Source organism: Podarcis pityusensis (genome assembly GCF_964106645.2).
Source record: "Podarcis pityusensis genome assembly, chromosome: 8".
In the NCBI taxonomy this organism is placed as follows: domain Eukaryota; kingdom Metazoa; phylum Chordata; class Lepidosauria; order Squamata; family Lacertidae; genus Podarcis; species Podarcis pityusensis.
The window spans coordinates 16244836-16272067 of NC_138033.1; the positions used below are offsets into that span (position 1 = coordinate 16244836).

At 45.8% G+C, this 27232-nt stretch overlaps 3 protein-coding genes across 4 annotated transcripts in view; all 3 read right to left on the reverse strand.

Moving 5' to 3' along the window:
- Positions 1 to 1245, reverse strand: part of LOC308484478 (protein NKG7-like) — a 102736-nt gene extending 101491 nt beyond the window's left edge. The window contains exon 1 of the mRNA XM_081019470.1: positions 1197 to 1245. The gene's annotated coding sequence lies outside the window, so the exon portion shown is untranslated. The remainder of the gene's footprint in view (positions 1 to 1196) is intronic.
- Positions 1246 to 7605: 6360 nt separating this feature from the next.
- On the reverse strand, positions 7606 to 18638 carry LOC308484462 (protein NKG7-like). Of its 2 annotated transcripts, none has more exons than XM_081019440.1 (5): positions 18516 to 18638; positions 17093 to 17322; positions 14196 to 14345; positions 12762 to 12896; positions 7606 to 8031 (listed from the first exon to the last, which is right to left on the reverse strand). In XM_081019440.1, exons 1-5 carry the CDS (start codon positions 18524 to 18526, stop codon positions 7991 to 7993), a joined length of 567 nt encoding a protein of 188 aa, XP_080875566.1. In that variant the 5' UTR covers positions 18527 to 18638; the 3' UTR covers positions 7606 to 7990. The 2 variants fall into 2 exon arrangements, with proteins under 2 accessions (XP_080875566.1, XP_080875567.1); XM_081019441.1 differs by having other exon boundaries at positions 17093 to 17319; positions 18516 to 18604.
- A 3281-nt stretch (positions 18639 to 21919) lies between these two features.
- Positions 21920 to 27025, reverse strand: LOC308483613 (lens fiber membrane intrinsic protein-like; the record flags this gene model as incomplete). The annotated part of the gene is made up of 4 exons (XM_081017657.1): positions 21920 to 22347; positions 23222 to 23356; positions 24903 to 25067; positions 26851 to 27025. 4 exons carry the CDS (start codon positions 27023 to 27025, stop codon positions 22286 to 22288), a joined length of 537 nt encoding a protein of 178 aa, XP_080873783.1. The 3' UTR covers positions 21920 to 22285.
- Between the last annotated feature and the right edge of the window lie 207 nt (positions 27026 to 27232).

Below are 27232 nucleotides of genomic sequence, written 5' to 3' on the forward strand. Positions count from 1 at the left end.
TGTGATAGAGGGACAACACTGCAAGTGTCAGCACTGGCTTCAAGCACCGGCTCATCCTCCACTCTGAGTTCAGCAGTGGTGGTGCTGGAGGGGCAAACAGGGCATTCTGGGATCAAATCAGAAGCTGAATTGGCTTCTTTAATTCCGGGATGTCCCGGGAAAATTGGGACAATTGAAGTGTATGTCATTGCAAGGACTAGTGTTGGATACAACCCTATCCTACCAGTTTTCATATCTCCCCTTTTTAAATAAATATGCAAAGTGACTCAGAACAAAACAATGCCCCCCCCCAAAAAATGAATTTTCACAGCAAAATAGGCATCATAGGAATATCTACGAACCCAGAAATATGGGACCCCCAACAGAGCTATGCCAAAGTTTTGTGATCATTTTGCAGCACCAACCCCTCCCTTTCATGGCCTCTCAAATTGAGTATCTGATGCATCAAACCAGGCTTCATAGTTAACACCCCAAAACCTAGCATTGTCCAATTCAATACGAATCATTTTGCAGTAGAATCCCTGTGTTTCGCGGTGCCCACAAAACTGAGTAATGGATACAATGGCAAAACTTTGGAGTAATAAAAGCAACATTGAATTTGGGGTGACCAGTAAGGCCCACCCACTAGGCAAGTCAGCCACACAATTTTGGCTGCTGCCAAACGTGGGGGTTTGTGCTGCAAAACAAATTACAAAATTTTGGCTAAGACAATGGGCTTATCCACACTTCCTCTTCTCCTGTTACTTCCCACCCCCCTGGAAAACCGCTCTCGTGTTTCCCCCGGATTGCCATTGGTTCTGATCTACTGCTAGAGAGCAGGTTTTTCCTTGGGAAGGAGTGGGGCAAGGAGGAAACTGCTCAGACCCATGCCTAGAAAGCTGCTAGGACCTGTACTTTCTAGGCAAGGCACAAGCAGAAGTATGGATGGGCCCAATGTTGAATTTTGTGTGGTGTTAAATAGGAAGCCCAGTTTGATATATCACTTACTTTGTATGGGGATTGGGGGGGTTGCAAAATGTTGCAAAATGATTGCAAACCAGTTGCTCAGGTTTGGAGTGAATCAGGCAATGTTGGATTTTGGGGTGTTAACTAGGAACCCCAGTTCCATATATTAGCTACTCTGTTTTGCAAGCACCTTCAGCTATTTTAAAAAATACCCCTTTCTCCCACAGAAACCTAGAGATTTGTCATCTCACCTGCCTCAGAATCCCTTCCTCCTTTCTCCAGCTGAAGCCAGCACTCTGGAACAAGTCCCTGGCATGCTCTGACTCCACCCCCCCTTAAAAGGGGTAGGAAGAGATTGGCACCGCCTCTCAATGGACACTGCCCCTCTGTGGTTGGCCCCCATCTCTCTCTGCCGAGCTTTGTGTACTTTTGCTTTCTTCATAATTCTCTGAATGGCTCTGAATGGCTGAGCATTCAAATTCTCTGAATGGGTGAGCTTCACCTGCTGGTTTCTGCAGACCAAACCACCGCTAAAGACAAAGGAGGATGTCAGGCTATGAATTAGCACCACCCCTCGCCAGCCACCTGGCAACCCTATGCCTTCCAAGTTTCCCCTGCCAGCACCACCCCATTGTTGAATATCGCTTTTCTGCCAGAATCATTGGTCTCAACTTATTAGTAGACACGGGTGGCGCTGTGGTCTAAACCACTGAGCCTCTTGGGCTTGCCAATCGGAAGGTCAGTGGTTCAAATCCCCATGACAGGGTAAGCTCCCTTTACTTTGTCCCAGCTCCTGCCAACCTAGCAGTTTGAAAGCATGCCAGTGCAAATAGATAAATAGGTACCGCTATGGTGGGAAGGTAAATGGCATTTCCATGCACTTTGGTTTCTGTCACAGTGTTCCGTTGTGCCAGAATCAGTTTAGTCATGCTGGCCACATGACCCGGAAAGCTGTCTGTGGACAAACGCCAGCTCCCTCAGCCTGAAAGCGAGATGAGCGCCACAACCCCATAGACGCCTTTGACTGGACTTAACTTTACCTTTTACCTTTACTTATTAGGGCCTTTGGGATGCGTGTGGCACTGTGGGTTAAACCACAGAACCTAGGACTTGCTGATCAGAACCCCCGTTGCTCGGTCCCTGGTCCTGCCAACCTAGCAGTTCAAAAGCATGTCAAAGTGCAAGTAGATAAATAGGTACGACTCTGGCGAGAAGGTAAACGGCATTTCCGTGTGCTGCTCTGGTTCTCCAGAAGCGGCTTAGTCATGCTGGCCACATGACCCGGAAGCTGTAGGCGGGCTCCCTCGACCTGTAAAGCAAGATGAGCGCCGCAACCCCAGAGTCATCCGCGACTGGTCCTAATGGTCAGGGGTCCCTTTACCTTTACCCTTATTAGGGCCTTTAAATGGTGGAAAACTGCAAAGTTGAATATGACAAGAAAGTGGTGCATCCAGCATTGGTCCATAGCCCTAATGGAAAAATTGACAAAACGTGTTAGAAAAAATATATACAGAAATGTGAGAGATAGGTTCCATGAATGGTGGCTTAGATTTCTCCCAGAGAAAACCTCACTTGATTCAGCCCTCAAGTCTCAGAAGGGCCTATGCTATGGAGTGGGAACCTCTACTGAATCTATTTATATGGCCATTTTGGGTTTTGGGGGTTGTTGTTTTTTTAAAAAAAATGTTTTAAATACCACTTAATTATTCACATTTCTAAAAGCAACCAACTGGAAATGAGATAATCAAATACAAGGATACCTCGGGTTAAGTACTTAATTCGTTCCAGAGGTCCATTCTTAACCTGAAACTGTTCTTAACCTGAAGCACCACTTTAGCTAATGGGGCCTCCTGCTGCTGCCGCGCCGCTGGAGCATAATTTCTGTTCTCATCCTGAAGTAAAGTTCTTAACCTGAAGCACTATTTCTGGGTTAGCGGAGTCTGTAACCTGAAGCGTATGTAACCTGAAGCGTATGTAACCTGAGGTACTACTGTAATAATAACATATACCCTCAGGCACATGGAAATTCCAGTGACCACCTTTTAACGAGGAGTCTGTTCCTTGTCCGGTTGAAAGTATAGAGAGATCTGGTGACCTTGGTCCAAAGGTGCCAACGTTCTTTTAAACAGCGTAAGATTTTCTGGAAAGGGGATTAATTTGCAGGAGTGGTGTGGAGACAGCAAACACTTGTGCAAGAAATGGGTGTGTCGTCTTTGAAAGAGGAGCTTGAAACATTTCCTTTATTTTCCCTATCACTTTTCTCTTCTTTATGCTACTGCCTTTCTTTTCCAGCTATGTAAACTGCTTGGGTGAGGCTTTACAAAACTCTGTATGCATTCCTTTCACCTGCTTTCCAGCGTTGTGTTTGTACAGTATTTAATTAACCCTGCGTCGCATCACATATTCTATGAACCAAACATTCGCTTGGGTCTTTGTCTGAACATGCAAAGGCTCTGAATGTGCCCAAGGCAGGGTCACACACACAAGCCCAACCTTCAACATCATTGCATGCGTTGCATTTCCTGCTCCCTGCCAACCTGCCTGATTTCCAACTTGATGTGCTGTGAAGATCTGCAGGGAGCATTCTGCTTGCATTCACGTGACTATGGGAAGGCTCCTTTGCAGAAATGGACTCCTTGCTTTATTGGCGTCCCTGTTGGCAGAGGAGGGTCAGGGTTTCCCAAACTTGCTAGCTAGGGGTGATGGGCGTTGTAGTGCGAAAACAGCTAAACCTAGGAAGTTTGCTCTAATTGGTGGTCATTCATTACGTATATGACAGGCCAATAATGAGAATGGCAAGCCTTGATAAAATGTGACTTTATTTGGTATTCATAACATTTGTTTTGCATTCTCTGTGTATCAGGTTGGTTTTTGTTATAACGTCTAAGTTATTGTCTAGTCCTGCGTTTCCCAAACGTGGTTTTTGTTATAACATCTAAGTTATTGTCTAGTCCCGCGTTTCCCAAACGTGGGTCTCCAGCTGTTTTGGGACTACAATTCCCATCATCCTTGACCACAGGTTCTGCTAGCTAGGGATGATGGGAGTTGTAGTCCAAAAGCAGCTGGAGACCCAAGTTTGGATAACCGTGTAGAGGGTTCTACTTCACCGAATAACACGGGGAAGCTTGAGGTCTGGGGAGGGAGCATTAAACCTAAGAACATTGAGGGTGGGACTTGCGTGTCTTCCGTGTACGCCTTCCCAAAGAGTTTTGGATGGAGATACCAAGTCCCAAGAGTAATTTAAAGAGTTGTTTTAGAAAGAGTAAGTTCTGTAGTTGTTAGTGGTCCCAACACCCACTGAGAAGTTGAAGAATGGACAGCATATTAATGAACATTACTTGGAATGGGGGGGAGCAAAAAAGAAAATTGTCAGAAAATGTTGCTGAAAACCCTCACATGATGCTGAACGATTATCCGGAGCTTTGGGCTGGGCTCTCACAAATATGCTGATGACACTCTGCTCTATCTGCTGATGGATGGCCACACCGACTCGGCCCCGAACACACTGACCAGATGCTTGGAAGCTGTGGCTGGATGGTTTCGTGGGAGCCGATTGAAACTAAATCCTTCGAAGACAGAGGTCCTATGGCTAGGTCGGGATGGCATGGGGATGAGGAACCAACTCCCTTCTCTTGCGGGGGCCCAATTAGTGCCATTGCCTTCCGTTAAGAGTTTGGGTGTAATCCTTGACGCCTCCCTTTCCATGGAGGCGCAAGTTATAGCAACAGCCAAGGCGACATTTTTCCACCTTTGCCGCATCAAGCAGTTGGTCCCCTACCTTTCCCTCCCCGACCTGGCCACAGTGATCCATGCGACGGTCATCTCCAGGCTTGACTACTGTAATTCGCTCTACGCGGGGCTGCCCTTGAAGCTGTCCCAGAAACTCCAGCGGGTACAGAATGCTGCAGCGAGGCTCCTCATGGGGTCTCTGCCATGGGAGCATATTCACTCAGTGCTTTTAAAGCTGCACTGGCTCCCGGTGGAGTACAGGGTCAGATTTAAGGTGCTGCTTTTGACCTTTAAAGCCCTTCACGGCCTAGGACCCTCGTACCTATGGGACCGCCTCTCCTGGTATGCCCCACAGAGAGCCTCAAGGTCCATAAATAACAACACCCTAGTGGTCCCAGGCCCTAAGGAAGTTAGATTGGCTTCAACCAGAGCCAGGGCCTTTTCAACTCTGGCTCCGGCCTGGTGGAACGCTCTGCCTCATGAGACCAGGGCCCTGCAGGATCTGATTTCTTTCCGCAGGGCCTGTAAGACAGAGTTGTTCCGCCTGGCCTTTGGCTTGGAGCCAATTTGATTCCCTCCCTCCCTCTCTTTCTTTTTTCTTTTCCTTCTCCTCCTGCGATGAGGCTACATTTTAATATTTTAATGTTCCATTATTTTAATGTTGTATTTTATTTTTGTTTTTAAGTTGTAATCATTCATCTTGTTTTTATTATTGCTTGTAAGCCGCTCTGAGCCCGGCCTTGGCTGGGGAGGGCGGGGTATAAATAAAAAATTATTAATATTATTATTATTAACCTGAAATGATTCTTAACCTGAGGCGCGCTTTTGCTAATGGGGCCTCCTGCTGCTGCTGCGCCGCTGGCGTGCGATTTCTGTTCTTATCCTGGAGCAAAGTTCTTAACCTAGAACAACCACTTCCTGGTTAGTGGAGTTTGTAACCCGAAGCATCTGTAACCTGAAGTGTCTGTAACCCAAGGTACCACTGTATAATTCTTTAGCTCCCCAATATCTGATGGGAGGGCGCCACTGCCAAGAAGGCCATTCCTTTTTAAGCCCAACTATAGTTTCTTTGCAATGTATCCCTGACAGTTAACTTAGGTTGCGACTAGCCTTGCATTGCAAGTCTTAGCTTTAAGAGGCATTTGCCCTACGTTTAAATTGATGAAGATGTTGCCTTCCAAGCATTCGGGGCTAGCCCATGACATGCTGCTGTCTGAGGCTGAACAGCAAATGGTAGCCCTCCCCACATGGCACATGCAAGTCTTGCTATCTGAACACAATGCATTCTCGGGAAATAATTCATTAGGCGAGCGTTCACATAACAAGTCAACGATTTCCATTGAGTCCTATGGGAAATTTTCCAATGCGGTCCCGGCCATGGAATTTTGACCCCAAAATGATAAAAAACAAACCCCCCAGAAAATGCTCTGAAACCACATATAAGGAGAGAGGAAATGCTCCCTTATTTGTCCATTCTCTCCAGCCCACTGCCCCCACCATGGTGTCTGGCAAAACAGCTGCCACAAACCGGCAAAACATCAAAACCTAAGGCTGGTTTAAGGCTGCTCATTTGTTTATTGTACTACATGCAGGTCCAGCTGTTTGGATATCTGAATCTGCGCTGTGTATAGCGAGGTTAGGGTACTGGTTATTCATGTTTGGATAAGTGAATTTTTGCATAACTGGCATTTGGATAGCAGGACCTGCATGTAATATAAGGGGATTTTTGCCAGTTGAAAAAAGAAGAATACCAACCTTAGTCTTCCAAACTCTTATTTTCTGCACCTGGAGAACACCAGTCTTTTGAGAAGCTCGAAAACTGAGACAGCTCCTGGAGACCTTGACTATAGTGGTTTGCAGGGAAAAACCTTTTTATTTGGAGGCTGCTGTGGCCTCAGTATTGCCCCTGCTTGACTCCTGGAATGATCAAGGGAAGTAATAGTGCTACATGTCAGAACTGTTGCTTCACAGGTAAGCTGCTTTGGTCCTCTTTCTTTCAGTGGTGCATTTCCTCCTTTGGGGCAATGCATAAGGGGCACCGTGCCTCTTAACACCCAGTGATAGTGTGAAAGTGGGATTAAATCACAAGACATCACAGGCACTAGCCAATAGACTCCCTCCATGGTCAGTGTTTTACCGGGTTGTTATGTACTGAGTTGAATAGGATCCAAAATGCAGCAGTCTAATGGGTCCTAGAACAATAGGATCCAAAATGCAGCAATCTGATTGGTCCTAGAACAATAGGATTCAGAATGCAGCAGTCTGATTGGTCCTAGAACAATGCAGCAGTATGATTGGTCTGCAGGAGCCACCCAATCCAGCTCCAGATGGAAGTGAATCCACAACCTGATTGGCCTACAGGAGAATCCCGGAATTAGCCAATCACGTGCAGCCCATTGTGTGAATAATGTATATAAAGCAGATACTTTGGGGAAACTTTCATTCCTCCTCACCACTATGAGCTGAATAAAGAGCATGAAATCCATGTTCCACTCTGAGTATATTTCATGGGTCCTTGCAGATTACCAAAACTTACTCCAGTACAGAAAACAGTGCAGTTGTACTGAATGCAGTGAGAACATTTTTCATACCATCACTAAAGCTCCAAAAATGTTCACGTTTCTTCAGTCCATCTTCTGCAGTGTAGATATGCCAAAAAGGAGGCAAACCAAATGAGGGGTGAAGCAAGGCACTTTATTTATCTTGTCGGGTTTTTTCTTTTTTGTTTATCTCGGTCATTCTCTATGGAGACGTGTTTCTCCTCCCTGCTTTTTCGACCCATACAACCATCTTGCAAGGTAGGTCAGGCTGAGAGATGGTGGCTGAACCCATGTCACCGGCAGGCAAACACCTGAACTTGGGTCTCCCCAGACAAAGTCCAACACTCTGTTTATATCGCATTATACTTGCAGGGGAAATCATCACAAAGAGTTAGCACTGAAAATAGCCTTTTTAATCTCAAGAGTGGATAAGTCAAGGTCTAGTAAGATATGCAGGACAACTATAGTTTGCACAAGCAGGTCAGCCCCAGCTTCCAGTTGAATTGTGTTATGTCATGGCAAGCCATGGTTTGTTCATGGGAACTGGGGCAAACCGGAAGCCCACTGATGTAAGTCAAACCATGGTCCGGCCATTACATTTGCACTGAGACAAGCAAGGCACTTTCCATCATTGTGTCCTACACCATCGTGATACCCAGAATATGGCTATACTTAACCCAGAGAAATATCCCACGTCTGAAATTTCATGATAGGATAGCAGCCATGCTCTTATTGGCAGTTCTTCTGGTCCCGGTGGCAGAGTTGGGCCCCCAGACTTAGTAGGTAGATGTTTTGTGACTCAATATTTGTAGTACAGCTAGGTGGAAGAAAACAGGAGAGGGGAGAGAGAGAGAGAGATTTTAGCTCCTAAAATACAAAACACCTCAGGTCTTGATAGGAATCCAATTCCTCATGCTTCTCTGGTCATCAGATCATTTGACGAGCAGAGAGGAGTGGGGAAAAAACCCTCCTCAGCTAGTCTGCACAGCTCAAACACCTACTTTCTGGTCCTTGTTTCTTAAAGTCCCCCCATTCCCCAGACATGCTGCAAAACAAATTATGCATTTCCTGGGCAAGCAGCAGGTCCAGGAGAATTAAATTATCAACCTGAGTGGGAGCAAATTCTGGATTTCATCTCTTAATTTGGTGTTATGAGTTCACATGGTGGGGGGTTTTCTGAGCTCTCTCTCCCCACCCCCATGTTACCACTGGAAAATTAGAATTTTCTCTTTTAGGATTATAGCTGAACTGCTGTTTTTGTTTTTGCTAGCTTTTGAAATACTGTTTCAGCTGCCCCTTTCTTTACTCCTTCCAGTATAAATATAGATATGACAATCTACATATTTGGCAATCCCAATTCCTCCTCACTGCAAAGACATGTAAGACTCAGATCCTCTCGCCTGCTCTTGATTCCTCCATTCTCTGCAGCGTGAGAAAGAAACTCAGAGTGTGAAACTCTGAGCAATGTCTGGCAAATGTACACACCCAATAAATAAATAAAAACTAACACGTGAAAGAAAGGAGTTTGTATAAGCCCATCGGTTTTCTGAGATCCCTGAGCTAGGGCCAGACTTAGTCAATTTTAAATTCAGTTCTCTGAATTTCTGCAGCAATCTGAATTTTTCTGTTTTAAAGAAAACCTCATGGAAACCATCCAGGTTTTTAGTTCAATTTTTCACAACTAAATATATTGTTGTGTGCACTTTGGGCTAATGTACACAATTTTGCAAACACTTCCCCCCCCCCCATACAGTGGTACCTTGGTTCCCGAACACCTTGGTACTCAAGCACTGCAAACCCAGAAGTAAGTGTTCCATTTTGAGTATTACGCTTCCGATTTGAGTGCCACACTTCCGTTTTGAATGTTACGCTGAGGTCTGTTTTCGTTATTAATTTTCCGTTTTTGCTGCTCTTTTTGTTTTGTTTTTGTGACTGTGGAACCCAGTTCAGCTACTCATGTATTGATTGATTGATTGATTGATTGATTGTGTGACTGCAGTACATTGTTTATCGCTTTCATTTAATGGAACAATGGTCTCGTTAGAAAGTAAAATTCATGTTAAATTGCTGTTTTAGGGGTTGTTTTAAAAAGTCTGGAATGGACCAATCCATTTTGCATCACTTTCTATGGGATAGTGGACCTTGGTTTTGGCATGCTTTGGTTTTGGAACACACCTCCAGAACGCATTAAGTTTGAGAACCAAGGTACCACTGGAAAGTGAATTTTGTATGTTGCTTTCACTAATATAGTCGTTTTGATGCACCTTCTCCCTTAACATATGCATATATATTTTTGGCAAACATTGGTTGTAGAACTGCAACCAACTCCAACAAAATTTGGAGCAGTGCGAATTTTGAAGGATGGCTGGGTTTCTGTTCTCATATTGGTTTGGAAAGTGTGATATTGGTAGTTTTGCCTTTAATGTGAACTGAATCAAATTTATCCCCTGTCCCAACTTGCAGGGAGGTTTTCTTTAAATAAAAAAAGGGAGGGATTCATCCAAAAATGGTATTGTTCCCTTGCAGTCTGGACCAGAACCACGGGGGAATGATTAATGGACTTCAATGTCTGTACACTAATGTGCAAAGCATGGGAAATAAACAAGATGAGCTTGAGCTCTTGGTACAGCAAACTAAATATGACATAATAGGCATCACTGAAACCTGGTGGTATAAGTCCCACGATTGGAATGTAATAATGGGGGGATACAATCTATTTCAGAGAAACAGACCAGACAAGAAAGGAGGAGGAGTGGCATTATATGTCAGGGATGTGTATACCTGTGAAGAGATCCAAGATTTAGAACCTTCAAAGCCAAAGTGAGAGCATTTGGGTCAAAATTAAGGGAGAGAATAACAGTGACCTCATTGTGGGAGTTTACTATAGATCCCCAAGCCAAACGGAGGACATAGATGATGCCTTCCTGGAACAGATGGCCAAGCATGCAAAAGGAAGGGAGATAGTAGTAATGGGGGACTTCAATTACCCGGATATTTGTTGGATGTCAAACTCAGCCAAGAGCATAAGGTCAAAGAGATTCCTCACTGGCCTTGCAGACAACTTCATTGTCCAGAAAGTGGGAGAAGCAACAAGAGGAACAGCCATTTTAGATCTGGTCCTAACCAATGTTGATGACCTGGTTAGTGGGGTAGAAGTGGAAGGATCATTAGGCGCGAGTGATCATGCTCTTCTGAAGTTTACTATACAGCGGAAAGGAGCAGCCAAGCATACTAGGACTCAATTTCTTGACTTTAAGAAAGCCGACTTCATAAAACTTAGGGAAGTGCTGGGTGAGATCCCATGGACAGTAATACTAAAAGGAAAGGGAGTTCATGATGGCTGGGAGTTTGTTAAGAGGGAGATAGTAAAAGCACAACGTCAGGCAATACCAATGAGACGGAAACATGGAAGGTGCCTAAAGAAGCCAGGGTGGCTATCTAAAGAACTTTTAACTGAGTTAAATTAAAAAAGGATGTGTACAAAAAATGGAAAAGGGGGGAAACCACCAAAGAGGAATTCAAACAAATAGCCAGCACGTGTAGACACAAAGTCAGAAAAGCTAAAGCACAGAATGAACTCAGGCTTGCTAGAGAGGTTAAAAGCAACAAAAAAGGCTTTTATGGGTATGTTCGTAGCAAAAGGAAGAACAAAGAAACAGTGGGGTCACTCAGAGGAGAAGATGGTGAAATGCAAACAGGGGACACAGAAAGGGCTGAACTCCTCAATGCCTTCTTTGCCTCAGTCTTCTCCGATAAAGAAAACAATGCCCAACCTGAAGAATTTGGAGCAAATGATTCAGCAGAGGAAACACAGCCCAGAATAACTAAGGAGACAGTACAAGAATACTTGGCTAGTCTAGATGTATTCAAGTCTCCAGGGCCAGATGAACTGCATCCAAGAGTATTAAAAGAACTGGCAGATGTGATCTCAGAACTACTGGCAGTCATCTTTGAGAATTCCTGGAGAACAGGCGAAGTCCCGGCAGACTGGAGGAGGGCAAATGTTGTCCCTATTTTCAAAAAGGGGGAAAGAGAGGACCCAAATAATTACCACCCAGTCAGTCTGACATCAATACCAGGGAAGATTTTGGAGCAGATCATTAAGCAAACAGTCTGTGAGCACCTAGAAAGGAATGCTGTGATCACCAATAGTCAGCATGGATTTCTGAAAAATAAGTCATGTCAGACTAACCTGATCTCGTTTTTTGACAGAATTACAAGCCTGGTAGATGAAGGGAACGCAGTGGATGTAGCCTACCTTGATCTCAGCAAGGCATTTGACAAGGTGCCCCATGATATTCTTGTAAAGAAGCTGGTAAAATGCGGTCTTGACTATGCTACCACTCAGTGGATTTGTAACTGGCTGACTGACCGAACCCAAAGGGTGCTCATCAATGGTTCCTCTTCATCCTGGAGAAGAGTGACTAGTGGGGTGCCACAGGGTTCTGTCTTGGGCCCGGTCTTATTCAACATCTTTATCAGCGACTTGGGTGATGGACTCAAGGGCATCCTGATCAAATTTGCAGATGACACCAAACTGGGAGGGGTGGCTAACACCCCAGAGGACAGAATCACACTTCAAAACGACCTTGACAGATTAGAGAACTGGGCCAAAACAAACAAGATGAACTTTAACAGGGAGAAATGTAAAGTATTGCACTTGGGCAAAAAAAAATGAGAGGCACAAATACAAGATGGGTGACACCTGGCTTGAGAGCAGTACATGTGAAAAGGATCTAGGAGTCTTGGTTGACCACAAACTTGACATGAGCCAACAGTGTGACGCGGCAGCTAAAAAAGCCAATGCAATTCTGGGCTGCATCAATAGGAGTATAGCATCTAGATCAAGGGAAGTAATAGTGCCACTGTATTCTGCTCTGGTCAGACCTCACCTGGAGTACTGTGTCCAGTTCTGGGCACCACAATTCAAGAAGGACACTGACCAACTGGAACGTGTCCAGAGGAGGGCAACCAAAATGGTCAAAGGCCTGGAAACGATGCCTTATGAGGAACGGCTAAGGGAGCTGGGCATGTTTAGCCTGGAGAAGAGGAGGTTAAGGGGTGATATGATAGCCATCTTCAAATATATAAAAGGATGTCACATAGAGGAGGGAGAAAGGTTGTTTTCTGCTGCTCCAGAGAAGCGGACACGGAGCAATGGATCCAAACTACAAGAAAGAAGATTCCACCTAAACATTAGGAAGAACTTCCTGACAGTAAGAGCTATTCGACAGTGGAATTTGCTGCCAAGGAGTGTGGTGGAGTCTCCTTCTTTGGAGGTCTTTAAGCAGAGGCTTGACAACCATATGTCAGGAGTGCTCTGATGGTGTTTCCTGCTTGGCAGGGGGTTGGACTCGATGGCCCTTGTGGTCTCTTCCAACTTTATGATTCTATGATTCTATGATTCACCCAGAATGTCTACCATCTGATTCTCCTCCATTTCGAGGCTCAACTCTAGCCTTTCCCCCTCTCATAATTAAGAAGTGACAAGGTTAAGGCCACACACACCTGCAGATGTTTGGGGCCCATGTGCAAAACTCGACTCACCTGTAATGAGGTGCATAGGAACGGAAGCCCAGCCCAAGCCATAGGACGAACCGAATGCGAGTGAATAATTGGTGTAAGGTTGCGAGTGCCTCTGCACGTATGTAAATATTGCCATACCAATCAAAATTAAGAGAGCTGGGGGTAAAAAAAGGAGATTTTAAAAATGAGAATATATAAATTAAAAACAAAACAACATAATTGCATAGGAAGGAAATAATATAAAACACTATCATACAAAAAAAAACAACCCAACCCCAACACACATACCCAATAGTCACAGCTCACAGTCCATCAAAGGCCTGGAAATAAAGGTAAGAAATTACCTGAAGAAGATTCTGGCGAGGGGTGTGTAAATAAAACAACAACAACAACAATAACTTATGCCCCGCCCATCTGGCTGGGCCTCCCCAGCCACTCTGGGCGGTTTCCAACAGAATATTAAAAACACAATAAAACATCAAACATTGAAAAGTTCCCTAAACAGGGCTGCCTTCAGATGTTTTCTAAAAGTCAGGTAGTTGTTTATTTCCTTGACATCTGATGGGAGGGCATTCCACAGGGCGGGCGCCACTACCAAGAAGGCCCTCTGCCTGGTGTAGCCCGAACTAGCACACACCAGGATGTGTGGGATGGGGAAGGTGAGGTTGGTGCAGGAAGCATTCCTGGGGTGACAGAGGATGATGAAGAGATGGAGGGCAGTGCACAGGAACCAGAACAACAGAGGACATCACCAGAGCCAGAGGGGACCCTGTCTCCGCAAACATGGCAGGCTCTGAGGCATAGGGAGCAGCGAGTGGGGCACTCCAGGAGGCTGAGGCAGGCAAGGGCCCACAGCCCAGCTCCCTAGCTGGCCAGGTGGGGCTTGCTAGCTCTGGGAGGAGGTGGGCGATTCCTCAGCTGGCTTAGGCTTGGAACAGGTGAGGATCCCATGCCTTGCCAAACCCAAATGCCGCAGTCAGCATGCAAGGCATAAAATGGCAGCAGAGCTGAGGTGCTGTGTCTGCTCAACTGTCCATTGTTGATGGACCACAGCTTGGGTGCTCCAGGATCTCTGTGGGACTGTGCTTCGGTTTGGATTATGGATCTGTGAGGACTGGGGATTTGATATATTTGCCACCAAGTAGGCCAGGGTTTCAGGACAGGAGTCTTCATTCTTGGGTCCCCAGGTATTGTTGGCCTACAACAAGTCCTGTCCTACCCAGGCAGCTTTGTCAATGGTCAACGATGGTGGGAGTTGTTGTCATCTAGGGGCTCAAGGTTGAAGAATCCTGACTAGCTAGCAGCAGCTCTTTGGGATTCCCAGGAAAGGAGTCTTCTTTCTCAACTCTGCTGGAGATGGTGGGGATTGAACCTGGGAGCTTCTGTGTGCAAAGCAGGTGCTCTACCACTGAGCCACATGGGCCCTTCTGGGATAAGAACCCGCCTTGGGGTTACCTGAAACGAGGCTGAAGGTGACGGCGGCTCTCAGCAGGGATATGTTGAATAGCAGGTCACGTTCAAATGAGATGCAGACGCAAAGCAGAGAAAAGAAGCTGCAGAAACATGCAATCACCAGGAAGGCTCGGGTGAAGTGGATATGTATGGCTGTGATTCAGAAAAGGAAGCATTAGGAAGGGCAAGGATTCTGGGTAGAGTGACTGGGTGGTCGCCGACAAAGTAGTGCCACCGAAATCAGTGCACCTGAGTTAGTCATGTCCATGAATTTTAGTGGGTCTACTCTGAGTAGGCTAGCAGTTGACGCAACCCATTCTTGCTCCCGGCTTAAAAAAGAAAGTTAGCGTAAGAATTTAAGAGGAGTCTTGTTGGATCACACCAATGGCCTATATAGTCCAGCATCCTCTTTGCCACAGTCCCTATGGACACTGGCGGAGGAATGGGGGTACATTGGATGCAATCTGCCCCGGGTGTCATCCCTGAGGGGGGTGACATCGCCCCCCCGCCCCCCTGGGATGCTCGCCCTGCCACCACGGGTGGCTAGTGTTAGAATTCTTTTCCCGTGCTGCAGTCATGGGATTGTTTTTATCACATGACTGTGTATGTTTTCATTCCACATTGTGGGAAGTCACGGAGACAGGATTTTTGTATTACTGTGTTTCCATGATGTAGGACGTTTGTCCTTTGTTCTTTCTTTTTGCTGTCTGATGCTGAAGAGGAAGGAGCTGAGTTACGATGCTCTGAGTGTGTATATGTATATAAACGTAGTTTAGCCAAAAGCTGCGCTACTGAGTCTGTATGCTGACTGCCTATACTCTGCTGATCCTGAAGTGTGCTGATGCCTCTAAGGTAACAGTCGCTGTGATGTTGGGGCTGGAGAAAGATTTTAAATCTCCCGAACGAATGACCAGGAGGGAGAGAACATGCCAGTCAGTGTAGGACCGCCCTGGGGTGTCATCCCTGAGGGGATGTCAACCCTGAGGGAGGTGACATAGTCTACTCTGAGTAGGCTAGCGGTCGATGCAACCCATTCTTGCTTAAAGAAGAAAGTTAAAGTAAGAATTTAAGATAAGTCTTGTTGCTTCAAACCAATGGCCTATCTAGAGGGCCATTGCACTGTATAGCATCCCCACCCCACCCCCTGGGATGTTCGCCCCGCCCCCGTGGGTGGCTAGCCCTGCCCCCGGGTGCACAGCATGGGAAGTCTGTAATCACGATGTGAGCACAATGATCTTGTCCAACTGCTGTTCCCCAGGGACTGGTATTCAAAGACATGCACCTTCTGATCTTGGAGGTTTGAATACCGTCATCATGACGAGTAGCACTTGTCAGCCACACCCTCCACAAATTTGTCTTACCCCCCTCCCCTTTAAAGTCAAACGTTTTGACAAACTTTATGTCACTTTTGTAACATTAACTGGTAGAAGCAGCACTTTGGGGGTACATGGCTTCCTCCAAAGAATTCTGGGAACTGTAGTTTTGCCACTCACTACAGTTCCCAGGGTTCTTTAGAGGAAGCCATGTTCTTTAAACATACAGTGTGGGTGTCATCCATGACTCACAACATGGTCGTTCTGTTCGTAGAATCCTAGCACTGGTGGGGTTTCATAGGCCATCAAGGCTGGGTACACGCCACATATTTCAAGCACATGACTTTCCCCCAAAGAATTCTGGGCACTGTAGTTTAAGTGCCACAGAACTATGGTTCCCAGAAAGTACCCTTAACTAACTATATCTTTTGCACAAAGGTGGAAGATGCTGCAGCTATCATTATGGTACGAGAACATTTGGAATGCATAGGTACTGGCTCTCTGGGCACCCGAGAACCCACAAAATTTTCCATGAAGGGGCCGGACATCCACAAATTTTGGTGCCAGGGCCATGCACGCTGCATGGCACCCACAGCCCCAGGCAGCAACAGTCATGGGGCCAAGTTGGCACTCCTGTTGGAATCTGGCAATTGCTGGGGAGAAATGATGTATAATTTGAGGGTCTCCAATCAACTGGAAAATCCATTTCTATGTCATATGGTGGAGGCCTTTATTTCTTACACTATTTCAGAATATCTTCATAACACTCTGCCTCTTTTAATGTGTGAAATATGGGCATCTTTAAGACTCTTTTTTTGAGTTCTACTCCCCATTGCTGCAGCTAGGGGTACTAGACCTCTAGGGTTGAGCTGGAGTCTTCAGGTTTGCTTTCCCTCCTCCAAGTCACAGGTGGAGAGCACAAGTCACCAGGTCAGTGAAAGCGAAGAAGAAGAAGAAGAAGAAGAAGAAGAAGAAGAAGAAGAAGAAGAAGAAGAAGAAGAAGACACTGCATCCTGCCCCCCTCCCTTCCCTCCTTCCCTCTCGCAATTAAGCTTCATCTTTGCAAATGGTCTCAGTGACTGTGATTAATGTTTAATGACATCATAGGGATCACCACATGACATCACCAATGGGACACCTCTGCAAATAGAACGTTTTATGTGCATTGTACAAATGTGACACTAGATGGTGATGGTGAGCTTATGGGAAATTCAATATATATATTTAAACATTTTTTTAAAAAGCGTTTTCACAGCATATATATATATATATATATATATATATATATATATATATTCAGACTAGGTCTCAGGTTTGGGCTCTGAAATCTCAGGGTCTAGGACGTTCCTGACCTGATAAACCCTGCCATAGCCCTATGTGTTGATACTACCTGAGCTATCAAACATGCCATTATTTTTGGTCTATTGTTGTATTGTACTGTTTATATATAGCAGAATCTGGAGGCCTGTACATTGAGTGGAAATGCCGCTGTCTATTCCTAACTTAAAGGCAGGTCCAGATACTTGGAAACCTGGTTTTGACATGCTTGCATTTTATAGAAAGATATAGAAGTGGAAAAGACCTTACCAAGTAGATTGAACCAATACATGGTGCAATCTGGACCTACGCAGATAGTCCAGAGGCCACTGTGAACTAGGCCTTTTTTGGTACTTTGCAGTACCCAGTAGGGAGTACTCAGGGAAATAAACTCCAACAGCAAGCTTCCAGCAGAGCAGATGGCGCTGCTGATCCTCAGCGGTTCCATCAAGAGATCGAGGCGTGCTAGCATTCTTAAGGACATCGTGGAAGTGGGCCTGCTGCGTGGAGGACAAGAGAGGAAACATTACCATCAGGGACGTGAAAAGGTGCAAGGCGAAAGAAAGGGGCAGCCGGACATGGCTGGGGCAGAAGGTAGATAAGGAGTGATGGATACATTTTTGGGTGAGTTTGAGTAGATCAGTAGGGATTTCCCTTTCCCAACACAGCAAGGACTATAGAACTCCACCCACCCACCCACCCTGCAATTTAGGTTGCTGAAAAAAGAACTCTTGGGGGGGAAACCAGGGACTCAGCTACATTAGTCAGAAAACAGAGATTTCATTGTGTTATAAACATGCAGCACCAGATGGCGCCGGAGAGCACAAAACGTTTCTACAGTTGGTACCTTGGTTCTCAAATGCTTTGGTACTCAAACAGCTTGGAAACCAAACACTGCAAACCCGGAAGTATGTGTTCTGGTTTGGGAACTTTTTCCGGAAGCCGAATGCGGTCCATTTTGAGTGCCACACTTCCGTTTTGAGTGTTACGCTGAGGTCTGTCTGTGTTCGCTATTTATTTTGCATTTTTGCTGCTCTTTTTGTTTTGTTTTTGTGACGGTGGAACCCGGTTCAGCTACTAATGGATTGAATGTGTGACTGCAGTACATTGCGTATTGCTTTTATTTTATGGATCAGTGGTTTTGTTAGATAGTAAAATCCGTGTTAAATTGCTGTTTTAGGGGTTGTTTTTAAAAGTCTGGAACGGATGAATCCATTTTACATTACTTTCTATGGGAAAGCATGCCTTGGTTTTGGAACACTTTGGTTTTGGAGCAGACTTCCGGAACGGATTAAGTTTGAGAACCAAAGGTACCACTGTATAGCGTTTCTATAGGCTGTTTTTCTTTGGTTATAATGATTTAATTTTTCAGTTATTTATAGCAATTCCCCTCTCCCCCCCCCCCGTGTGTAGATCAGGCACCCCCAAACTTGGCCCTCCAGATGTTTTGGGACTACAACTCCCATCATCCCTAGCTAACAGGACCAGTGGTCAGGGATGATAGGAATTGTAGTTCCAAAACATCTGAAGGACTGAGTTTGGGGGTGCCTGGTGTAGATCCACCCCAGGACCTCTGACCTTGCTCTTGTCTTTCAATTTCATCATGCCTTTTGAATGAAATTGGGCAACACTTGTTGGGGGCACAATATCTCACCCTTATGGCACCCTCTGCGCAATAGGATCTCAGCCTCACCTTTGTGCCATTTTTCGCTGTCCTTTGTGATGAGGATGAGATGGAGAAACATCTACTTCTTCTGAAATTCATCTGGTTGCCTAGGCGACTCGGGTGCTCCAGACGCTTCCAATCCATGTGAATTCTGACCAATCAGATTCTTGGGGCTTTCCATCCTCAAAGATTCTAGCCAATCGGTTCCATATTGTCCAGCAACAGGAAAGGTTGTTGTTGTTATTTTGTAATTTTGTGGAGAAAACCTTACATCTTTCCATACAATTTTGCATCCTTACATGAAGCAGAATCCAGCCTAATTCATGGTGCTGCTAAAATAGGACAGCATTATAAGTTCCACCTGGCTTTTGTTTTAATCCATGGGTAATTGATTTCTAGATTCCAATTTATCCAGGTGGGCACTTAGGCATCGCCCAAAAAGAGGACAATTGAGACGACAGATTTGCATGACATTTGCTTATCCTGGCAGGAGGCCCTGTTGCTGGACACTGAAGCGTCTGTTGACCTCCTTTGCTGGGTTTGTCCCAAGGCACTTAAGCACTCACAGAAGCAGGGCATTGACCCTCTCCTCTACATACCAGAATAGTTTCTGTTCCTCTTTGCCCACACCCTGACCTTCTCAGTGGGGCTGAAGGTCCAGGATACCTTCCTCAGTGAGTGGGGGCGTCAAGGTGCTGTTTTGTGTGGGGCTGCTATTGATACACTTGGTTCTGGGCTCCTCAGGGAGGGGGAAACTATGCAACTGTACAGGACTAGTAGAGACCCTGGAGAAGTATCTCAGTACCCTGGCTCACTTCCTGTGAAGAAGACGCATTCATGGATGAGGTGCATGATGTGCCCGTCTCAGGCTGTAACTTGGAAAGTGAATGCAGAACCCAGCTGAATGAGCAATAGGCCCCTCAGCATGGATTTCAGTACGGACCAGAGCTCCCATCGCAAAGGCCATCTCTGATCCATCTTTGATGCACTGGAGGGTATACGTGGAATGTTGATGAGGATCCCAGAAGCCATACACCTACATTTACCACCCCCCAGATCACAGCTGAGACACCCCTCCATCCACCCCACCCCACCCCAAGGAGAAGGAGAAGCGAGAGAAGGTCCCCATTCATATATGGGAGTGGCCCTCTGAGTATGCGCAGCTTCGGCTGGAAGTGTCAATAAAAAAAGGAAGTATCATTTTCGCAAACAGCAGACGCCTGACCAATGAATGCTGCCTGCAAATCTGCTGTCAGGACTGCGTCTGTGACCACGGCATTGCGCGAGAGAGAGACTGTAACTTAAAGTGTGCCGTTATAGCTGTTGCTTTAACGATTGTATATAGTTGCTACCATAATGCTTTTGTGACCGGTCAAGTAATAAAACTCTTGACCAAGATTTCACGGCGTCGGTGAGTGTTTCATCTCTAAGAGTGAAATATACTTGGAGCCGAGAGTGGATTTAATGCTCTTTATTCAGCTCATAGTGGTAAGGAGGAATGAATGTTCCTCCAAAATATCTGCTTTATATCCATTATTTACATAATGGGCTACATGTGATTGGCTAATTCCGGGATTCTCCTGTAGGCCAATTAGGCTGTGGATTCACTTCCATCTGGAGCTAGATTGGGTGGCTCCTGCGGACCAATCATAATGCTGCATTGTTCTAGGACCAATCAGACTGCTGCATTCTGAATCCTATTGTTCTAGGACCAATCAGACTGCTGCATTTTGGATCCTAGTGTTCTAGGACCAATCCGACTGCTGCTTTTTGGATCCTATTCAATTCAGTACATAACAAAGAGTAACTTCAGTTGCTGACCCCTGCTTTCCAGAAAACTCTGCTAAACAGTTGAAAGCATTTAACTAGGTACCTTCACACGAGTATTTTCGAGCAGAGAAAGTGTGATGGGCGGTGGCCTTTTAATACAAACACTGTAGAAAGGAAGTCTTCCTTCTGTGTAGAGACGTGGTTCTGAACAAGGGCACAGGGGAGCCAAGCCTTACATGATCAAACATGGTACACAATGCCTTGAAGTGCTGAAGAGATGCCAGGGCTCAATACTTCCTCATCTGGAAGCCCTTCTCCTTAAGCCCTGGTGTGTGGCAGTGCATGAGTTAATAGCAGGCAGGGCTGGACCACCCATTAGACAAGGCCAGGCGACTGCCTCGGGCGGCACGATTCACCGGGGCACCAGATCCCAATGTAGATCTTTATTCCCCACTTGTTCATGATGTAGAGCTCCACTTACCGCTCCTTCCCTGGCCAGGAATGTGGCTGTCATTCTGTGGTGTGCTTCAGGTGCCAAAATGTATTGGGCGGGCAATAGCAGCAGGGAAGGAGATCCCATCCTCCCTACTTTCTTATCCAAGGTAGCTGGTCAGTTGCAGAATACCAGCAGAGAGTTGGGCAAAACCAAAGCTATGGTTTAATGCTGGGGTGCTGATTTGGAGTCTACTAACATTCTCTGGTCCATGGGGTCACGAAGAGTTGGACATGACTAAACAACTAAACAACAACAACAACATTCTGAGGGCCACAACTCATATCATCTGATGGTTGGCAGTGCTGACTGAGGAAGATGGAAACTGGAGTCCAACGGCATCTGCAGAGCTCCAGGTTAGCCACCCCTAGTTTAACATGGTAGGGTAACCAACACCATAGTTCATGAATAACCACCAAACCAGGATATGAAACTATGCTTCACAGTTGGTTTGCAAATCATAGTTTGGGCAAACTGTTGTTTCACTTTCTGAACCAATAAACCATGGTTTGGGAGCATTTCTTCACTTACAAATTCTTCTGATTAGGAGAACATTCAGGGACTCTCAGGGAAGGCAGGTGATGGAAGCCATACAAGCTTTTGCAACCCTGTACATATGCAACAGGGACAGGTGGTGCTGTGGGTTAAACCACAGAGTCTAGGACTTGCCGATCAGAAGGTCAGCGGTTCAAATCCCCGCGACGGGATGAGCTCCCGTTGCTCGGTCCCTGCTCCTGCCAACCTAGCAGTTCGAAAGAACGTCAAAGTGCAAGTGGATAAATAGGTACCGCTCCAGCGGGAAGGTAAACGGTGTTTCCGTGTGCTGCTCTGGTTCTCCAGAAGCGGCTTAGTCATGCCGGCCACATGACCTGGAAGCTGTACGCTGGCTCCCTTGGCCAGTAAAGCGAGATGAGCACCGCAACCCCAGAGTCGGTCACAACTGGACCTAATGGTCAGGGGTCCCTTTACCTTTACCTATGCAACAGAAATAATGGTTTGTGATCAAAATAATGGTTAGTGGAAATGATGGTTTGGCAATATCACTTAAACCTGAAGCTCTGAAAGTAGCAGGACTTCCTCACTTCTGCTATATGACATGGCATCACTAAGCTAGGAAGCTGAAGACAATAATGACAACAGTTTGGACCAGAGTTACCAGGGGTTTTTTTAATGGATCAAGGCTTTCAGCAGCTCCACAATGTGCACTGAAGCTCTTCTTTGACTGCTTTGCTTCCATCCCAGGAAAAGCCCCTTCTCCAAACATTTCTTGTGCATCACCATACAGTAAGCCTTACAACAACCCTGTAAGGTAGGCCAGTGTCATTATTTCCGTATTGCAGGCATTGAGGTTGAGTCATCCAGTGAGTGCATGGCTGGGCTGAAATCTGAACCATGAGATTCCAGCTGAGCTTCTTTGCCTCAAATGGTTAGCATTTCTTAAAGAGCCATTTCTCTTTTTTTCACACAACACCATTCTCTACCTCTCACACGTCAGTTCTTTAAACAATGCAGAGCCATGGTGGGTGCCGAAATCCTAGCGGTTCACAGCCAGTTGCTGGCATTTGTGCATCTTGTAGGCACACATGTAAAATATACCTGCACATTGGAGGAGAGAGAAAAGAAGGTGCAATATAATATAATATAATATAATATAATATAATATAATATAATAATAATATAGCAGTTGGTTAGAGCATGGTGCTGATTACGCCAAGGTTGCAGGTTTGATCCCCGTACGGGGAAGCAGCATATTTCTGTATCGCAGGGAGTTGATAATCTTCAAGGTCCCTTCCAACTCTACAATTTTATAATTCTGTAATGCATTTCCCATTGGACGCAACATAGCAGAATCCTAGCAAAAGTCAATGCAAAACTAGCATGACAAAGTGAACTGAACTTTATTTATTTATCCATCAAATTTATATCCCATCTTTCTCCTGCAAGCGCTCCCCAAAGTGTATTGATTCAAACAGATGCACATAAAGCAAATCAAGTAATAAAAATATAGAAACAGTGCAATGCTAATGGGTTCCACGGGATTTAAAAAGTGAGAGTTCCACCCCCACAACCCAGGGAGTCCTGGGAACCAACCAGGACCCTGTGACCATCTTCTGAGGCCCTTCTTTATGTGCCTCCTCCACAAAAGGTCCGGAGGGGAGCAACACAAGAACGGGGCCTTTTCTGCAGTGGCTCCCTGATTGTGGAACGTTCTCCCTGGGGAGGCTCACCTGGCACCTTCATTACATATCTTTAGGAGCCAGGCAAAAACGTTTCTCCTTTCCCAGGCCTTTGGCTAATTGAATAACCTATGGCCTTTTAAAGTGTGTGTGTGTTGGGGGTTCTTGTTTTCGTGTAATGTTCTTCTATGTTTTTAATATTGTGAACCACCCTGTGATCCTTGGAATGAGACATTCCTTTCGTACTCATGCATTTCTCTCCCTCCCCCCCCCCACCCCGCAAACATCATCACCTGCAAAGAAAGTCATCAGGAGGGCAACCCAGCCCAAGATGTAAGACCAGGAGAAACGCCACTCGCCAAATCGCTTGCCAAGGAAGTTGACCGTGACCCCAGTGTAGATCCCCATCGCCAGAAGGACAAAGAGCGCTGCAAGATGGGAAGGAGAGAGGAGGGAGGGAAGAAGAGTTAATGTGATGAACTGATGAACCAACAAGAAGAATGTGAAAAGAGTCCTGTTGGATCATGCCAAAGGTCCATCTAGTCCACAGAGGGGCCAGCCAGATACTCAATGGAATTTCGTAAGCAGGATCTGAGTGCAACAGGGCTCTCTTCCAACTTGCAGTTCCCAGTGGCTGGCAATCATTCATTCATTCATTCATTCATTCATTCATTCCCCAGCTTTCTTCCAAGGAGCTCAAGGTGACATAACATACTTCTCCTCCCCTCCCTCAATTTTATCCTCACAACGACCCTGCGAGGTTGGTTAAGGTGAGAGTGAGTGACTGTCCCAAGTTCACCCAGTGGGCTTCATGGCTGAGCAGGGATTGGCACCCTGGTCTTCCCAGGTCCCGGTCCAGCAAACTCCAACCATGACACTACTCTGCCTCTTAAAGAGGCATCTCCTGTCTCGGGTCCTATAAATATTAGATATATAGACATATAGGCAATGTATATCTATATGAGCTATCTGTTCACGTGTTGCAAGAGTTGCCGTATCTTCTATCCATTGATTAAAGGGTGGGGCATAGATTGATCTTTCCCGTGGATCAATATGAGTCTTTCAGCTGTAGTTTGGGCACAAAGAATGCATTTACGTTGACCAGTTCCAGTGCATTTATTTTTAAAACAGTAGATTATAAAGAAATGTATATATATTTACAACATATATTTCACTTGATATACCGTTGTTTTAGGCAAACATGTGGGCAATTATGGTGGCTGGTTTTAAATCTTATTCTTTTGTATTTTTTTATGCATTTTGTTTCCTTTTGCATTTTTGTTTCCTGTTTTTCGCATTTTTGTTTCCTTTTTTATTTTTTCACTTAATGTTGTTTAATTGAAATATTTTCATTCATTAATAGATATACACACAGAGAGAGAGGGAGATAGAGAGAGAGAGAGAGAGAGCTTTTTCTGGGGGTATGCAGGGGTACGCGTACCCCTAAACAATCTGTGAATCTAAGTTTGGCCTCATTCAGGGGTAGTATTTCAATATGAGTAGGAAAATGAGAGTACCCCTAAACATTTTTTTAGAAAAAAAGCACTGTGTGTGTATACACACATCTACATACATAATGTGTGTGCATATATCTTTGTTTGAAATTTCCCCCTTTCCTCCTTCTCCACCCCCACCCCATCCTATCTTGGGAGCCCAGGTGTGGCACCTGGGCCCTCACCTGAATACTCCTGTGTTTTTGCATCTGAAATCACAGCATCTGCCTCTAGGCATCTGCGCTGCTTCGAGTTGTGCAGCTTTGAGAAAGAGCTCAACCTGTGCGAGAATCATAGAATCATGGAATCATAGAGTTGGAATAGACCACAAGGGCCATCGAGTCCAACCCCCTGCCAAGCAGGAAACACCATCAGAGCACTCCTGACATATGGTTGTCAAGCCTCTGCTTTAAGACCTCCAAAGAAGGAGACTCCACCACACTCCTTGGCAGCAAATTCCACTGAGAGAAGAGGTACTTACTGGAAACGAAGAACAGGACGCCGGCCGCAAAGGATCTGTTGAAGCGCTGGAAAGTGGAGAATTGGGCAAAGGAAAAGATGCCAGTGATGATGCCAGCGAAGCAAGAGAGAGCAGAGAGGATCATGAAGGCCCGGGTGGCATTCCAGTAGGCTGCAGGGAATAAGACTGAGAGAAGAGAGAGCTACTGAATACTATGCCTAGCTAAATGCAGAATAGGGTGAGCAGAATAGGAATGGCCCACAGAAATATTTTGAATAATTATTTAATTTCTATACCATCCTTTCATTTGAGGATCACAGGGCAGTTTAGAATATAAAAACACACAAATACATTACATACTAATAAACAAACAAAAACCCAACACAGAGAGTTTAAAAGGCCATAGATTATTCAATTAGCCAAAGGTCTGGGAATAGAGGAATGTTTTTGTTGCCTGGCACATATATGTGAAGAAGGCACCAGGCGAGCCTCCCTGGGGAGCGCATTCCTCAAATAGGGAGCCCCCACAGAAAAGGCCCATTCTTGCATTGTCACCCTCCACACCTGTCGTGGAGAAGGCACCTAGAGAAGTGCCTCCATTTATGATTGCAGGGTCCGGGTAGGTTCATACGGAGAGAGGCAGTCCTTGTGTTACTGCAGTCCTGAGCCATTTATGGCTTTATAGGTAAAAACCACTGCTTTGAACTGGGTCCAGAAACCAATAGGCAGCCAGTGCAGTTGGGTCAGGATCCGCATTATATGCTCAAACCATCTTGCCCCAGGGAGCACCCTGGCCAGTGAATTCTGCAGCTGAAGATCCCAAACTGTCTTCAGGGGCAGCCCCATGCATTGCAGCAATCTAGCCTAGAGGTTATGGTGCACTGAATGGCCATGGGTGGACCCCTCAAGTACAAATTTTGCACCCCCAAGTACTAGTACGTTTTACACCCCCAAGTGCTAGGAGAGGGGGTGCCACCATCTGGGGCTGCCTGGTTGGTGTTGACCCATGACACAGCCTTTCCCCCTGCCAGCTCCCCAGTTGTGGAATGCCCTCCCTAGCATTCCCTCCCATCATTAAATTTCAGGAGGAATTTGAACACGTTCTTGTTCACCCAGGGCATTTAGTGTCTAATTTGTCTAATCCTCTTTCAAAGCCGTCCAAATCGGGGGCCACCACTGCATCCTGCGGCGGTGAGTTCCATAGTTAAACTATGTGCTGCCTGGTTAACGTAGGTCGAACCCTGAGCAGAGCTTAGCTTGTGAAATGAGCAGATCATTGCCACTGAGCTTCTTCAATGTGCGACAGAGGTCCATGTGGGACGTGAAACACAAGGGCAGTCAAGTACAACATTCCTAGAGTGAACATGTTTACACATGGGGAGGAATGTTTGTCCAGCAAGCAGGTAAACTTCCTGTTTTCTTCTGGGCTGGGACAGACTTCCTCTGCATGTGACTAGAGGTGGGCGTGGCCTCACCTGTGCAGGTAACAACAAAAGCACAGGGCAGGGCAGCCATCTCTCTCTCTATGACTACTTTTATTGAAGAAGCAACATCTGCTTAGCCAAAGATGCTCTCTTGGCCTCCAGCCAAGAGAGGACAAAGGGACTGTCTCCTTATGAGATAGTTTCCAGGTGTATGTAACTTTTCTAAGCTAAGTCTGCCTTCTGGAATCCGACTGTGAACAGAATGTGAGTGAGTAAACTCTTTTTATACTTTTATAGAAGACTGTGTCGTGTCTTATCTTTTATAAGGGAATAAGGGGGAAATACCAGGACAGTTATTATAGAGGCTTTAGTGAGCCTGAAATAACACATCCGCTGTGAATTTAAAAGGGGGAATGTTACTCTGCTAAATTGTGAACTTGTTTACACAAGTTGGAAAGGCTATAATCAAACAATATATCCTCTCCTGCATCCCTGAAGATTCCCACAGTCCCCCCCCCCCACACAGGCTCCAAGCTGTCTCTTACCAATGCTCTCCAGCTGCATGTAGCACTTGCCAGGAAAGCAGTATCTCCAGAGTCCCTGGTGAGCAAAGGCACCTGCCAATCGGTATTGCATCCAGTAGTCTGTCACCGTCGACACCACCAGGAGGATGTTCCCCAGAGAGGCACAGAACAAGCCCCCACCCATGAAACTGTACATCCTCGTCCCAATTCTGAGAGCAGCAGCTGGAAGGAATAAGAGTGTGGCTTAGCGATTAGAAGGCGGCAAAATCTGGGTTGCTGTTGGAAAGGCCAATGTGGTGTAGCGGTTAGAGCAGGCATACCCAAACTCGGCCCTTCAGATGTTTTGGGACTACAATTCCCATCATCCCTGACCACTGGTCCTGTTAACTAGGGATGATGGGAG

Excerpts from the sequence above, each read along its gene's own strand:
- LOC308484462 (XM_081019440.1), bottom strand. Across the intron at positions 14,346-17,092 it reads GTATTGGTTCAATCTACTTG|CCATACATATCCACTTCACC; the intron begins GTAAGGTCTTTT and ends TCTGAATCACAG. Across the intron at positions 12,897-14,195 it reads CACCTTCAGCCTCGTTTCAG|CTCTCTTAATTTTGATTGGT; the intron begins GTAACCCCAAGG and ends TTTTACCCCCAG.